General features: G+C 44.9%; 2 protein-coding genes across 3 annotated transcripts; both read right to left on the reverse strand.

Moving 5' to 3' along the window:
• Nucleotides 1–1905: 1905 nt before the first annotated feature.
• On the reverse strand, nucleotides 1906–7270 carry LOC310808565 (uncharacterized protein). Its single transcript, XM_083675537.1, has 8 exons — nucleotides 7168–7270; nucleotides 6798–6920; nucleotides 6536–6636; nucleotides 5391–5477; nucleotides 4420–4567; nucleotides 3736–3815; nucleotides 3504–3597; nucleotides 1906–2313 (listed from the first exon to the last, which is right to left on the reverse strand). The coding sequence occupies exons 2-8, from the start codon at nucleotides 6907–6909 to the stop codon at nucleotides 1907–1909; spliced, it is 1029 nt and encodes a 342-aa protein (XP_083531663.1). The 5' UTR covers nucleotides 6910–6920; nucleotides 7168–7270; the 3' UTR covers nucleotide 1906.
• Nucleotides 7271–7994: 724 nt separating this feature from the next.
• mybl2a (v-myb avian myeloblastosis viral oncogene homolog-like 2a) lies at nucleotides 7995–16059 on the reverse strand. Of its 2 annotated transcripts, none has more exons than XM_083675524.1 (9): nucleotides 15853–16059; nucleotides 14268–14370; nucleotides 13869–13940; nucleotides 13596–13688; nucleotides 12874–13094; nucleotides 12304–12424; nucleotides 11874–11927; nucleotides 10590–11705; nucleotides 7995–10187 (listed from the first exon to the last, which is right to left on the reverse strand). In XM_083675524.1, the coding sequence occupies exons 1-9, from the start codon at nucleotides 15876–15878 to the stop codon at nucleotides 9345–9347; spliced, it is 2649 nt and encodes an 882-aa protein (XP_083531650.1). In that variant the 5' UTR covers nucleotides 15879–16059; the 3' UTR covers nucleotides 7995–9344. The 2 variants fall into 2 exon arrangements, with proteins under 2 accessions (XP_083531650.1, XP_083531649.1); XM_083675523.1 differs by having other exon boundaries at nucleotides 12247–12424.
• Nucleotides 16060–16364: the final 305 nt, after the last annotated feature.

A 16364-nucleotide genomic window follows, 5' to 3' on the forward strand; every position in this document is an offset into this window, starting at 1 on the left:
CCACCCTAGTCTGTCTCAGCCCCCCCTGTTCACCCATATCCATGGGTGAACACAGTTGACCTGATCTGACATGGGCCATCGGGGGGGGGGGGGGTTGGGTGCATGGCCTCCTAAACTGTATCTAGAGAGACAGACCGCCCTACATGCCTACCAACCTCCATATACCCTGGTGCAACCCCCCCCCCCACACTCTCACACGCACACACATACACACACACACAGCACAAAAGGTCCACCATAGACACAAAGATGTCGTGGAAATTTGACTAACTATTATCTAAAGATACTGTGAGTTGAAAATAATAATTAACCACTAAGGGGACACGATGTGATGAAGCAACGTTTCCCCAGTTTATTAATATCTTAGAGAAGCCAGATGCACAGCAATACAATGCTCAGTTCTGGGGTACTTCCCCATACAGCAACACTTATACTATACAAATAGAAGAAGTTGTCACATGTCATTTGTCCATATCAGTACTAACACATCTTCGTCTAGATATAAAACATTATAATACTGGCCTTTTCACACAGACAAGTTACTTCTCTGTTCTGCCAGTATGAAGCTACAGCACTCTTGTATTATTAGAAATAATAATGCTCGTAATACATTGAAACATGTGCAGAACACATGAATATAACTAGTACATTCAACAGAGACCAACATACATCACAGTTCCTTCTCCTGAACAAAACGGTGATGTCAATAAAATAACTACAGGAAGAATGTTACAAAATACAAAAAGCTTTATTGTGCGTATAATAAAAGACAAAAGCAGCATGACGTTCCTGTTCATTTTTACATTCCATTGACAAGTTGCTTTACATTATTCATACATAATTGCTTTTTTCATGCACAATTCCTTACACATACATAGAGAAAGAGTCCTGGAATATTGTACCAAAGACCTGCATACATTTTTAGATTAAATAATCTTTCATCATAGGAACAAGGTCAAATATATTCACACAAACAGAGAGTTTTAAACGAGTTTTAGACGATGACTGTTAGACGATGTCTCCTGTCATTTCCAGCACCCATGTTTCTACCTCTTTCTATCTCTTTGTTCAGTTCCTACCTTCCCATACATTCTCCTCAAGTCCTCTACCCAGCATCTTCTGTTAACAGATATCTTATTCATCTCACATTTATGTAAAGACATTTTAAATTAAACATGGTGTGTTTCTTCTTCACCCTCTCAAGCACAGATGCATTAGCCTGCTGCGTCCCTACCAGGGGAAGCTGGTGGAGGTAGAAATCGGAGGATGGGCTCATTGTAATGCATGGAATGGAATGAGGAACGGTATCAAACACGTGTGTTTGCATTTCAGGCTCCACCAGCCTCCCCCGGTCCCAATTCTTTACCACTTCCCCTGAAGTGGACACTAATGCACTCCCTCACAATCATTTACAATGAATGGACTGGCTGGTGTAAGAGATGTGGTAGAAACTCAAATAGTCAAGTATGGTCAAAACGCACATCCTTTGGTGGGGTGCAAGGCCAAGAAAAGTGAACACTTTATGAAACAAACAACGTTTTGATCCGACAAGGCTCTTCGTCAGGTCATTTCTCCCAAAGTGTACCACACCCCTATTTATAGACATCGACAACTAACGTTACCAATGAAGGCGGTCTATACATATTTAGGCTACACTAAAAAAACATATGAAGGAAACTCAAACAACCTCCAACCAACTCTATGCACTTAAGTGCACACTTCAGAGAAGTGGTAGAGAATTGGGATGCAGCCTAGCAGAAGTCCATCCTCCTCCCCTCTCCTCCCCTAGCAGAGGTCCATCCTCCCCTCCCAGCTCTTCTCCTCATCCTCTTCTTCTTCCCCCTCCTCCTCCTCCTCCCCTAACAGATGTCCATCCTCCCCTCCCAGCTCCCAGCCTCCTCCCCCTCTAGTTCCTGTACTCGCCTCCACAGTCTCCAATCAGCTTCATGAGATCTCTGGAGCGCTGCAGCACGCCGCTGATGATGCTGAGGTCCTGTGGCGTGAGCTGTAGCTCCGCCCCGCAGCTGCGCAGGCTGTCCTCAATGTGTTCCGCCCCGGGGACGCCTAGGCGACAGCCCACGATGACTCCGCCTACTGCCGGCCGGTCCAGGATGTAGCGAGTTGCCACACTGGAGATGGAGCAGCCATGTCCCCGGGCGACCGTGTCCAAGGCAACCAGCAGCTCCTGGAACAGGCTCCACCCACCCCAGCTGTCAATCATGTTCTTGTACTTGCTGAGGGAGGCGGTGGAGAGCTCCGCCCGGCCTTTAGGCTCCGCCTTGCCAAGATAGCGCTCTGAGAGGAGACCACCGGCTGGGAGAGAGATGGAGGGGGGGATGGAGGGGGGGTGGAAGGAGGTAGAAATGGAGGGGGGGTGGAGAAAAGGAAGAAGAAAGGAAGAAGAGCAGAAGAGAGGGCAGAAGGCAGGGAGTGAGAAAGAAAAGGTTGATAGAGAAAGTGGGGAGACGAGATGGAGACAGAGATGGAGATGGTGGGAGGGATGGAAAGAGGTAGAAAAGGGAAGGGGTGGAGGGAGGGCAGAAGGGAGGGCAGGAGGCAGGGAGTGAGAAAGAAAGGAGATGGAGATGGTGCAAGGGAGGGAGGGAGGGAGGGAGGGAGAAAGAAAGCGAAGGAGGAGGGGGTTGATATAGAGAGTGAGAGACAGAAAGAAGGGGTAAAGATGAGGACACACAGAGGAAGAGATGGAACACACAGAGAGACGCATCATCAGTATAGTCAACGCCATCTTAGAATACCACCATTTTATATCACTACACCCCAATGGAAAGATTACATGAAGAAATTACCATGAAAATGCTAACAAATAACTTAAGACTTTTCCTAATAATAATCATATTGTAGTTACCTTGGCAAATATATAAATATATAAGGTGATTTCTGAATTGTTAGGGTTAGGGTTAGTCAGGTCTATTCAGCCTGACAAGACCATCTCATGACAAGATTGTGTTATTATACGAGTAAAACATTCAATTGCACCTCAGCACAGAGCCACAGTTCAAATTCTCAAAGCTTTATCAACCATATAATAAAGCAGACATACATTGTCCTCCCTAAGTAATGGGACAGTGAAGCATTTTTTCTTCTTCTGGCTTTATACTCCAAAAGTTTGGATTTACGAATTGGATCAAGGAATTACAATGAGGTTAAAGTATAGCTTCGCAGCTTAGTATTTGTGTCTACTGTAGAGTCTGTCCCATTACTTTTGTTTGCGTGGAAATAGTGCGACTATGTATAAAAAGTAATGGTGAAACCAATATGTACACAAATACCATCAAATAATAGAGGGTTAATAGAGGGTTAGAGTTAAGGTTAGTAAATAATCCAAACTTTTGGAGTATAGAGCCAAAAGAAGAAAACAAGGCTTCACTGTCCCATAACTTGCGGAGGGAAAACTGTAAATGTGTCAAAGCAGCTTCTTTCACTCGTCCTTTGTACAGAGTCCATAACGACCTCATTTCCTGTGACCTTTGACCTGTCCTTACCCAGGGTTCCGTAGGTGAGGAGCTGGACACCGTGAGACAGACAGAACTCCTCCATCTTGGCTGCAGGCCGCTGGTCAATCAGGGAGTACTGCACCTGGGGGACACATCAACACTGTTATAGGTGTGTGCGTGTGTGTGTGTGTGTGTGTGTGTGTGTGTGTGTGTGTGTGTGTGTGTGTGTGTGTGTGTGTGTGAGAGAGAGAGAGAAAGAGTGAGGGAGTGAACACTGTACCTGGTTGCTGGAGATACGGATGCCTTTATCAGTGATCTCCTCCAGCCTCTGAGTGTCAAAGTTAGTCAGGGCCAGCTCTCCTGAAGGGACAAACAGAACAGTCACGTCCAAAGCAAAACAATCAAACATGGTTCTTTATGAATACTGATAGACTCATTCTATAATTAACATTTATTCACAAAAAACACAAGGTGAATCTCTTTTGTGAGTTTTACACAAAACAGACTTAGTGAGGTCAGAGTCACTACCTATCTTCCACCATCTCTTTAGGCTACACCTGGGCTCCTCCTCCTCAGACCTCTAATAACAACTTGTTTTCTTTCTTTCTCTAGCACTGTGACTGCCGGCTGCACTTATTCTTATCGAAGGCTTTACTTACGATGACTGTAATGTATAGTCGATTCACTTACTATAGACAAAATGTACTTTGGATTAAACGTCTGCTAAATGACAAAAATGTAAAATGTGGAATGTTCATGTAAAACGATACATGTATCTGTAAGTGGCAGGGGAGGCAGAAATCGGAGGATGGGCTCATTGTAATTTATGGAACGGAATGGTGAACGGTATCAAACACCATTTTTTGACACCATTCCTCATTCCATTCCATGCATTACAATGAGCCCGTCCTCCGATTTCTACCTCCGCCAGCCTCCCCTGGTAGGTGGGTATCGGAACACGTACGTATGAGCCCCTCCTGTTGCAGGTCTGACAGGTGCCTCAAGGCATCCAGGTATCTCTGGTCACTGTAGTCCCACCAGTGGAACTGGACACAGTCTAGACGGTCTATCTGCATACGGGCCATGGAGGCCTGCAGGGCCTTCTCTACCACCTATAGACCCAGAGACCCAGGTACAGTGTTATTACAACTCAGTTTCAGTTTCAGTTTCAGTTTGGTTTATTGTCCCAGATGGGGAACTTGGCTTGCAGTCAGGAGTCACAATTAACAATATCCGATATACAAATTTACAACTACAATATACAATTACGCACAGAACAATCATGGAGGATGTAACTGATGTAAAGTTACATTTACATTTTACATTTAAAGTGCACGTTTACATGTGCAAGTTAAGCAAGTCAAGGAGGCTGGGAAAGCTATAGGTATAGCTTTGCCAGCCTCCTTGACAATAGAGCTCAGGTGGTTCTTATTCCTGATATTAATACACCTGATATTAATAATAAGGTTTCAACAGCTCAATCAGGAGGAATTTGGTTTTACACACGGCTGTGAATATGGTTGCTTGTGTTTAACACTGAAATCCCCACTCTTATAATTTTGACTGATCAACTGCGGGAGTCTTTAGGTCTGCCTCACAGAGCTCAAGGCTGCCCTCATCTTAAGAGACATACTGCCCTCTAGTGGTTGTAACTGTTAGTTGGTGGCTGGGTGAAATATATACACAGAATTTACAGAAAAGGGTGGTGATAGTAGTCAAACAGTATGCAGTAAAATATCAAATGTGATGGTACAGCAATAGAGGCTAGTGGAGGTAGAAATGAGGATGGGCTCATTGTAATGCATGGAATAGAATGAGGAATGGTATCAATGGTATGTTTCCTCATGCCGTTCCATGAATTACAATGAGCTCGTCCTCCGATTTCTCCCTCCACCAGCCTTCACTGTGGTACAGTATAGCCTTTTTCTGCCTCACCCTGCGGTCCATTGGGCCAGGCAGTGGCACCCATTTGGTTAACCCCTGCAGAGCCGGGGTAGAATCCCCAGATGATTTGGAATTCAACTGAAACAGATAGAACAAATAAAATTAGAATGTTAGAACATGCACAATGCGTTCCTTCTATGTAACTCAGTTTGCCCCTGATAAGATATAAATAAAGTTGTATTGAATTGAATGGAAAGCACTGAAATTTACTTTTCAGTCTGAGATCTTAGATTTGTGAGAGCGTGCCACACTCCATTACATACTATAACTACTATTCAGTCAGACAGGAGGTTAACTGAAACACTCCACTTTCACACGTGAAAGACTGAGGCACAGATGTGTGGAGAAAGAGAGAGAGAATGTGTGTGTGTGTGTGTGTGTGTGTGTGTGTGTGTGTGTGTGTGTGTGTGTGTGTGTGTGTGTGTGTGTGTGTGTGTGTGTGTGTATTGAGGATGTGTTCTCAGAGGACATATTTCTAGGTGAGTGATTCAGGGGTCGATGCCATTAGACTGTCAGAACACATCAAGCAGAAACCCTGTGATGTGTGCACCCTGGGAACAACCAACCACAACGTTTGAAATTTAACAAGGAAAATCAATATGTGGAACAGTTTCCACACTTTCATAAAAATCATCATATTTCTGTCTGGAGACACAATTGTTTGTGCCATCTCTCCCCTGCCTTTTGAGTGCAAAGCTGATTCCCACTCTCTCACCCTTCTCTAGTATCATCTCTCTCTCTCTCTCTCTCTCTCTCTCTCTCTCTCTCTCTCTCTCTCTCTCTCCTCTCTCTCTCTCTCTCTCTCTCTCTCTCTCTCTCTCTCTCTCTCTCTCTCTCTCTCTCTCTCTCTCTTCTCCACACATCACACACGCCCCTTCACCCCATAGCATTAGAGAACCAACTGTGCAACATCAGCTCCCTCCTGTGCCAATTCAGGGGTACTGCTACCACCCAGCTTACACAGGTAGAGATCAATGTTACAGCCCAGCCCAGCTCACACAGGTAGAGATCAATGTCCGCCTTACATATACTTTTATTCAGTATTAATAGTATTAAGTTAATATACACGAATTACCTGTGGATTTGTATTGTGTAGTGTACGTACAGAATGTTATTTACAGTACTATATCTTATACCTGACTGTTGAAGTGGCCGTATATATCCTCTGCTGGTCCATAGATGTCTGCCATGTCAAAGGTGGTCAGGCCAGCGTCAACATAAGCTTGCATGGCCTGGACTGGAGGGGGCAAAGAAGAGATGAGAGGGAGAGATGAGAGAGAACATGAGGGTTAGAAAGAATAAAAAGCTAATTTATAATTTGCACATTATATACATATAAACGATTACAGTAATACAGCCCAGCCCACCCGGGCCAAGTAGTAGCCAGCCAGAGTGTACCTGCTTTCGGCTGGTCAACGGGACCGTGGGCACCGGACACCTGCCACATGCCGTTCAGAATGCGGCATATCTCCAATCCTCCTGCCAGACGAACTTTGGGCACTTGGGCCATTCTTGTAATAACTGTGGAATTAATGGGGAATGTACTTGTTATGTTGTCCTACTGACTGACTGAAAATGAAACCACTTTATACGCCACATTTGGGTGTGATTGTAATCTAACTGACATGAAGAAGCAACCTTCTTCATTTCAACTGCTCTGTTTGCGCACAGTTGTCAAACTGTTTTTCATAACCTCCTCCGACAAGATATACAGCCGAAGTGTGCAACACTTGTGCAACACGTCGGACTTGGCCGTTAGTTAATTTACCTTTGCGATGTGATCTCTTCGTATGTTATTGCAGAACCAACAGCGTGTCAACCAACAGCGTCAATATTATTCACTGTTACAACACATTTTTGCGTAAGCTCACTGTAAAGACCGTCTAGAGTATTTTCATGTGACGTAGGGCTCTCAGCCAATGGTTGGCTTTACTTTCCAGGAAGTGAACTCCCATTTTGCAGGGCGCGCGACTAGTAAAGTGCCCTCTGTCGGTTGAAAGCAGCGACGGTGGATAAGCTCTGGTAGACTGTTGTGAGTTTATTGATAATTAACTGTAATCTGTTTACACCTACATGACCTTTGTCCGGGGGAATGTTATTACAAGATAAAGTGATCTTGTATAACAGTAATGCATGTTTATTATAATAAGTACAAACACATATGTATAGTACATAACAGAGTTGACTGCATTCATCATCCAGAGAGAGCTTATTCCACTTATCAGATGTAGTCTCACGATTGGTTAGTTCTTGAGGTCCCATGTGTCTCCTCTGAGCTGCGTAAAACTGCCTTTAGTTACTCTGCTCCTAGGGCATGGAATGACTTGCAGGATCAAATGAGACTTGATGCCTTAGTTTCACTGTGCCATTTGTGAAACTTGATTGCCAAATTCTAGGTGGAGGATTGTTGTTGTTATAAAACTGTATGTAAATGTATTGTCAATGGAATGGAATAGTGAGGTGTTTAGATATATTACTTTTTTTTTTTTTTTTTTTTCTGTAATCAAGGCACACTTCAAAAAGAGACCTTCTGGTCTCAAGGTGCTTTCCCCTGTACACATAAAGGATACAAAATCAAACTGAAGCAGACAATCATTACAGAAAAACAAATATCTTTATTTTCATTACATTCCCCAGATAGCTCAAGCTGGTTAAGGAAAGCCCATTCAACTGAAGGAGAGACATGTACATGATTGGACACAGTCCTATTCCTTTATGGATGTGCAGTGAGCATTAGTTTAGGAACCATTGATGATTAACCATTCGTCTGTCAGAACCATCATTACATACTTCGGGCAAACTGTTGACATTCAGCAAATTGAGTTAGCATTGTTAGTTCAAAGCTAGAAGGCGAAAGCGGTTAGTTGACAGTTGTGTGGATATCCTGATAAGTTTTAGGTTTCAGACAGAAAACAAATATACAGACATAAAGATAATAAACCCATCGCCAGGAATATGATGTACTTGCTTGACACCTAAACATGGTGGCAACAGATTGAAGAAAATAAATCTAACTGATAGGGCAATGTGAGAGACTGTAAGGCAAACAAACACAGATCAGCTTCCAATTGCATAGTCATTGATAACTGTGTCAGCAGTAGCCCCCTGTGATCCACTCAAGTCCCTCAAGGATACATTCAAATTCAATTCTTGGGGCAATTCTCCATTCCCTTGACCTATTTGTACCGCCTCAGAAGACTACGGTATGGTAGGTCATTCAAACATTTCCCATTCTGACGGTATTTGCTAAGGGATGTGTGCCCAAGTGAGTGTTGATGGTGAAAAGCAATTAAAACCTCAATGGTGTCATATGAGGTAGAGAGAAAAAGACAATGTTTCTGTTTAGGAAGTCAACATGTTTACAGTCAAATGTGCAAACAGCTTGTGATGAAAACTGATCAGAAAACCACTCATCATTCAATATGAACTGAACTGTCCCTCCGTAACAGGTTAGTTACCTGTATGCTTCTTGATTCTCAAAGAGAAAATTGATGCGTAAAAGTAGTAACTACAGTAGGAATAATCATAATGGAAAAATAATTGATGCACTGACATGATAAGGAGTTATTTGGAGATTCTTAAAGGCTGTCATGAGACAATTCAACTAAGTCAACATTGTGGTTTAGACATTTAAACACAAAAAAGAAAGAAAAGGAGGATACATTAAGAGACGGTAGGCAACCTTGCCATGTGGTCCATTATCCTACAAGGCAGTCTAGAACATTCTCTCCACTCTTTCATACCAAAATTAATTAAATTGATAAACATCATAGATACTTTAAAAAAAACTCATTACTCAAAAATCTGAGGTATTATTTGCATTTTGTTACATTTCTTGATTTGCGACATCACTAAGTCCTTAAAGCTCAACACTTTAGTCCCGGGCCATTGTTCACAATCCGGAGGACAGACAGTGGGATACATAGCTAGACACAGGCACTGTTTTCATTTCAGAACATCCCGTTTTGCTGAGCCATTCGACCTCCTCCCCTCCTTCCCCTTGAGGGACTCCCTGTACAGCAGCAGCCTCTCCGTGGTGTGTGGGGGCAGCCGGCTCCTCTTGGCTCTGACGATGCAAGAGGCCATGGGGTAGAGGCGGTCGAAGCCCCCTGAGGTGGCAGGGACAGCCAGCAGCTTCCTGGCTGCATTCTGAAGTTGGGGGAACCTCGAGGCAGCTCTCCAAAAGGCCTGGGATGACCAGTCTCCATCCAGCGGGGGCTCGGAGAGGTACCGGTCTAGCTCGGAGAGCTTCATGGTTTTGGCTGCCGGTTGGAGGAAGCTGAAGATGGATTTGCGTTTGATGTTGGAGCTGCTGTTGTTGTTGGAGCCAGAGGCCTCAGAGTCCCCCTGGCTTTCCTCCTCCTCACTCTCCTCCTCTTGCTTCACAGTGACCTTCACCACCTCCTCCTCCTCCACTGGAGAAGTAGCAGGAGAAGGAGAAGACCCCTGATCGTTCACCGATGACTCCACCAGCGCCTGAGCCTCGGACTTGGAAGGGGCGGTCAGGGTGGCACTCTCCTGCTTGGCTTCGTCGAAGGGCTGCAGCTTGATGCGAGGGTCCAGGACGGTGGCCAGGATCAGGTCTCTCTGGAGGATGAGGGGCTGGAAGTGGGCATGGAGCCCTGAGCGGAGCGCCTTACAGAAGTGGCTGTAGTTGGTGGTGCGCGTCTCCAGGGTCTTGTCCAGGCCGATCAGGGAGGGGATGATGAGGGAGAAGGTGGAGGCGTCACTCTGGAGCACCTGGATGGCCTCCTCAAACGGCTCCAACAGTCCGATGATGTCCACCACCTATTCAGTTCAAGGTTTAGTTTAGTTTGTTTAGTTGGACATAAAGAGAAGGAGAAATACTGTACATAAACAAACAAAATGGAGTAATTACATCCAGGGTTCTCCCCAAAGAGGGCCGCTGCTCTACCACTATGTAAACATTTCAGAGAAAATCTGATATTTAATAATGAGTAACTATCTTTGATCGCTAATGACATCGTTGTTAGAAGCGAAAACGAAAGTGAAAGGGTTAGGGTATCACATGTTTGATACCATTTCTTATTCCATTCCATGCATTACAATGAGCCCGTCCTCCGATTTCTACCTGCACCAGCCTCCACTGATGGGCTTGTAGAGAAGAGCCTCACCCTCCAATACCAAAAAGACAAACATTAAACTAAAACAGTAAACATTAAACCACACCTGTTCCCGCTTGGCCCTGACCATGGGCGGGGAGCTGGAGGAGTCCTTGGCCTCAATGCGGGCCTGGGCCAGGAGGGTCATGACGGACCCCCATGTGGCCTCCAGGACCATCCGCCGTATGGACACAAAGGTGGAGTTCCAGCGGCAGCTATGTGGGGAGGAGGAGGGAGCGAGGGACAGGCCGCACTCCTTCAGCAGCACCTCGTTCCAGTAGGCGCTGCGGCGGAAGAACGCAATGACATTGGTGACCTGCGAGAGGAGGTTATCGACCACGCGCGAGTTCTTCAGGGCCTCTTTGATGACCAGTTGTAGCGTGTTGGCAATGCAGCCGAGCCGTGACCCTAACGTGACCTCTGAGAAGTCCTCGGCGCTGGGGGGTACCCGGTCATCCAGAAACGCCAGCATCTCCTCCTCGTCGGGGTCACCCCTCTGCGACGAGCACATAATCTTGTAGTCGCAGAAGAGGTCATAGGTCGAGATGGTGTGTTTGGCCTCGCTGGTGATGACGTAACCCACATTGTAAGGAAAGAGCCCATAGCTTAGCAACACGGCCTCCAGCTCCCTCGCCACACCAGCGTGCACGTTCTTCTGGCCCACGTGACGGAATGCCACGGTTGGCCGGTGGATCCGCCAGTCGTCGTCGAGGAAGTGCAGCTGCACGGCCACAATGGGCTCAGCGTATTGGCTGGCCCAGACGTCGAGGGTGACGTGTACCATGGCATCGCCCCCGGAGACGGTGGCCAGGCAGTTCTTCAGCCGGCCAATCAGCTTCGGTTTGACAGCTTTCTCCACCTCGTCGTAGAGACGCAGCCCCACCGTCCGCTGAGAGAGCCGCTGGTACTGGGGAGCAATGGACGCCATGAAAGTCCTGAAGCCGGAACCTTCCACGAAGCTGAGTGGGAGCATGTCCTCTGCTATCATCCTCAGCACCTCTCCGGTGATGTTCTTCTGCTTGGACACAGCGAGGCCACTGTAGCCGGAGCTGGGGGTGGAGGAGGAGGGGCTGTGGGAGTCTCTCCTGCCTGGGATGGAGGAGGAGACCACGGGCTTCAGCTTGGCCTGGTGCTGGTCCTTCTTCAGCTTCATCTTCAGCTTGGGGATCACAGTCTGTCTCATCTATAGGGAACACAGAAGGGGCAAGATGTTTTATGAAAGGCAACTTACATCACACAGCCTATTATCTAATAAACACAAACATAATCTATGTATGACTATATGATAAAATGTGAAATATTTAAAAAAAAATATTTTCCCCCACAGGGAAAAAGGCCATAGCATTCTTACCACCTCTGGAGGTTCTGGCTCAGAGTCTAAAACGACATCACAGCGGAAGTCCACCTGGAGGAGAAGATAGAAGGTTGGTTACTACAAAACGACTACAATCAAACCATTTACAGTCTTGAAACAATGAACAAGCCACATTCATTGCAAAAACTGATGTTTTGTGCGTGTGTAGCGACTCCAACTACAAAACACAGCAACGTAGATATGTGTAAATTATCTGGCTCTAAAGAAATATTGAATTAAATTCTGAACTCTTCTGGTATGAATATGGCATAGGTCTGAAATCACATTTCCAGACCATGTCAATTGTTTTTGTGTTTTCCATACATTTCAAGGTCTGGAAATTGTCATTATTTCATTCCACTTTCCAGACCTGCGTAGGAACTCTGGTGACAGTTGGTGTACATGAAGACGACAGAAGATGGCCGACCTCTCCCTGCTCCAGTGTAGATTCAGAAGGTATAGTGACGCCCCCCTCCATTATATAACATCCCATCTCTGCTTTGCGTCTGATGGTGGAGTTCCAGTGGTTTTTCACTGCATTGTCCGTCCTGTTAGAGGGGTAGAGAAACAGAGCTGTGATGTAATATGCTGTGTGTCATACCTACCCAACTACAATCAGATGGAAGCAACACTATTCTATTCATCTGTTGATCAGTAAGACAGAGATATCATTGTCTGTCTGTCCGAATCATACAGATCCTGCTAGGATTGACTCATCACAATAAACCTTACAATAGCAATGAATATAATAACAGTTACCAACTCTGATACTCATACCATCAATTCTCTTAACAAAAGCATCTCAAAAGTTTCCACTGTATATCAACGCTATAAATAAATAAATAAATAAATAAATAAATAACAATTTCCAACAGACACTAAACAACCCAAACGGACATACACAGTGATGTGCCATTCATTCTAGTCAATTGAGATTATTATACATTATTTAGATGTATTCAGTTTAGATTATTTTAACCCATCATACAGTATCTACCTTCCAGGCAGCAGCTTGGAGATCTCAGCCCAGCGGTTCCCCAGGACGCAGTGGGCCTTGTAGATGATCAGGTCTTCTTCTGGTGTCCAGGAGGACTTCTTCACGTCGGGGTTCAGGTGGTTGTGCCATCGCTCGCGACACTGTTTCCCCTGACGACCCCTCAGATGCCGGGCAACCATCGCCCACTGCTTGTTCCCATACTTGGACACCAGCTCCATCACCTGGTGGGAAGGACAATATCATCTATCATGGGATGCAGAGCAGGTATAGTCTACTGTGCTAGAGGATGGATGGATGGATGGATGAACTATGATAATGAATGATGATGCTGCTCTACTCAAACAGACCATGTCACCATTACGTACATGCTATGGTAACTTAATGCACTCAGGTAGTTAAAGGTTTTATATACCTCTCTCAATATCTATCACTTCTAGGCATGACTGGGTGTGAGGGGAGAGGGACGTTCTGTGACCTACAAAATCTAATGCTGTATTCATAACAAGTCTGAAACTCAGAAACCTCAGTTCAAATTAACAAAAGGTATTTGAGTAGAGCTTCCTATTGGTTTATTCTGATACTCTCCAAGCGGGAAACTCTGTTCTCATCTTTCTACAACGAGTTTCCAAGTTGGAAATTTCAGAGTTTCCTAGTTCCGACATGTCATGAATGCAGCATTCAAGCTGAGGACCATCCAGATGACACGTCTTGTTTCTGCTCACCTTCTCATCCTCCTCCCTGGTCCAGGCCCCTTTGACCAGCTCTGGGTCCAGAGCTTTCATGAAGCGATGCATACACTGGTATTCTGAACGACCCTATAGGAATTACGCTTGTGTTAGGTTCTCCTCAGTTATGGACAATCATTGACACATTTAAAATCCTGAATAGCAATGGCAATGAATAGATCAATTACATTTGAAAAACAAATGAATTAAATTACACCTATACGACTCAGTCAGTCTTTACTGTAATCATTAGTAGTCCTCAATACTCACTGGTAGGAAGCTAGCAATGGTTTTCCAGTCAGTCTTCCCAAAGTTCTGAACCAGAATCTTGAGGTTCTCATCCTGCAAAAAAATTAAAATAATCAGAGAAGACACCACTGCACTTAGGTTTGTCACTCCAAGTCTGGACTTGGAGACAAAGGTTACATGGAACTACCTAGGACAGGATAGGAAGGAAGGCATTTTAGATTGTTGGGGCATTGCACCTGAGTGCAGGGCAAATGCTAAGTCAGATGCTTGGGAGGGCCTGACTCTGACGACATGCCATTGGAAGTTGAAATTTAAAACGGTTAAGATAAGGTCACGGTTAAGATAAGGTCACGGTTCAGGGTAGGGTCGTCCCAAGGATTCCACTTAGCATCTACCCTAAGCACAGTCTCCGTCACTCACCTCCTCGTGTGTCCATTTCAGCTTCACCTTACAGCTCTCCCTCTGCTCTGCTACATCAGAGTCTGTGTCGATGCACAGCAGCTCATCACCGTCCTCACTCATGCTGCAGAGACACGGCCGGTGGAAACAGATGAGAGCAGAGACCAGGGAAACACACACAACCCAAGTACACCTAACCTGGACTTCAACGGAGTACAATGGGACAAATGTAGAAGTGATTATTACAGAACTAACCCTAAAACAAACGGTTAATGAAATGGCATAACAGAACCTTTCATTGGTGGGTCTTTGTGAGTAGGAGTTAATATGTATTGCATACAGTGTATTGTGAGAATGTAAAATGCGCTTTAATAAACTTGAAGTCAGTTCCATCCATGTCTTAGCCTACCTCCTCTAAATAAATAGGCAATAGCAGCACAGAGATACTGCAACCTTTGAATGGGAACATGCAGGTGATTCTCAATTATAAAGCACATTCACAGCTGTTAGGTGTTAAGATATGGACCCAATCCGCACCTACTAGTCAACTGAAGATGATTGAGTAAGCCTGTTTCATGTGCGTGCTCACACCCAAGACAAATCTAAATGTGTTTAAAATGTTAATAATGTACACATTGCAAGAGAAGTGGAAACATGAACAAACACAACTGCTCAGATGACGTTTCAGTCTCACGACCTTCATGTGTTTAATCTGGTAAATGTTTTTTTAGTTATTTTTTCCCAGAGTGTGGCGCCTCTTCTACGAACAACATTAACCAACAGGACACAACTCCAAACGTGATTGACAACTGTACCACAATGTATCAGTGACTTTCAACAGTTGTCTTCACGCCCTTTAAAACAGTGTCCTTAGGCCCACCCCCACCCTCGAATGTCTGTTCAATTGAACAACTGGCTTTGGGAACAATGTAGGTAACGTCGAAAGTACAGTAAGCGAGCAAATTACAAGTCATACTTACATTACAACTTAATTGGCTGATAATCGACCAAATACAGCGCAACTTGGTATTAATCACTAGTGAATGTAACTCACGCTTCAGGTAACAAACTGTAGCATTCCAACTTAGCTTAGCTTCATGATAGCAAACGTTTGAGACTGTTGAATACAACCGGTGCTGAATACAACCGGTGCTGAATGCATATAGTGCTCCCAGTGGTAGCTTCGTTATATGCACAAATAGTCTTCTCTTGACAACTAAAATTCCTCCCAATCTTAACAACTCTGCGAAGCAGCGTTGTATTTGGTTGCGTTATGAATTTCAATATGTACAAATACGAAACATGTAAGATGCAGGTTTTAGTAGCTATATCAAATAGGCCCGCAGCAGGATAAGTGATTAACTGAAACTACTGTTGGTTCCAATTACCCAGTTCACCACCATGATAACAACGGCTTCCAAACGGGCAAGGGAGTAAACGTTAACTCAAAGCATATAGATGTGAAAGTCACCTAAAAGAAAACGAATACAATGTTACCATCAAGCTCTGTCTCGCTAGAAATGCACACAGTACCGTAGATCAACTTAATGCGCTCGTGGCTACACTTTAGAACCAATGATGAATACATTGTATCCGACAAGCTTACCCGCGCGGCCACCAGGACATGGACATCTCCCCTACTGTCGGTGGAAGTGTTCAGAAAACCTACAAAACCCAACTGCCGCGGCCCCGTTTCACATACAGCCCCGTCTGTTCAATCGTCAACGGACTCTCACACCAACAAGACCCGTATTATGATTTTGTACGGGATATATTATGAAAGATAATCCGCACGGCTCGTGCTACAGTTCCTATCTCGCGCGGGGCGAAAATTGCTGATTTTTCCCGGGACTGGGGCAGGCAAAGGGGTCTGTTCAAGGGCATCAACGTTGCGCAGACTGTCTAGAAACAATGTGGTTGCTCTAACGGCCAAGATGAACGGTTGCAGCAGACGTTTGGCTGCAGTGTGTGTATGAGTAAAAGCACGTTTTAGTTATCCGTTGTCCTTTGTTTAATACCTTTCGGCACAGCGAAAAATCTGCATTTTCTTTAGCACATCGAAACGTTCTCAAATGTCCCCGTGTTTATATTTTGATGAACCTGCTCTTGTTTACTGTC

The sequence above is a fragment of the Argentina silus genome (genome assembly GCF_951799395.1).
Source record: "Argentina silus genome assembly, chromosome: 8".
In the NCBI taxonomy this organism is placed as follows: Eukaryota; Metazoa; Chordata; class Actinopteri; order Argentiniformes; family Argentinidae; genus Argentina; species Argentina silus.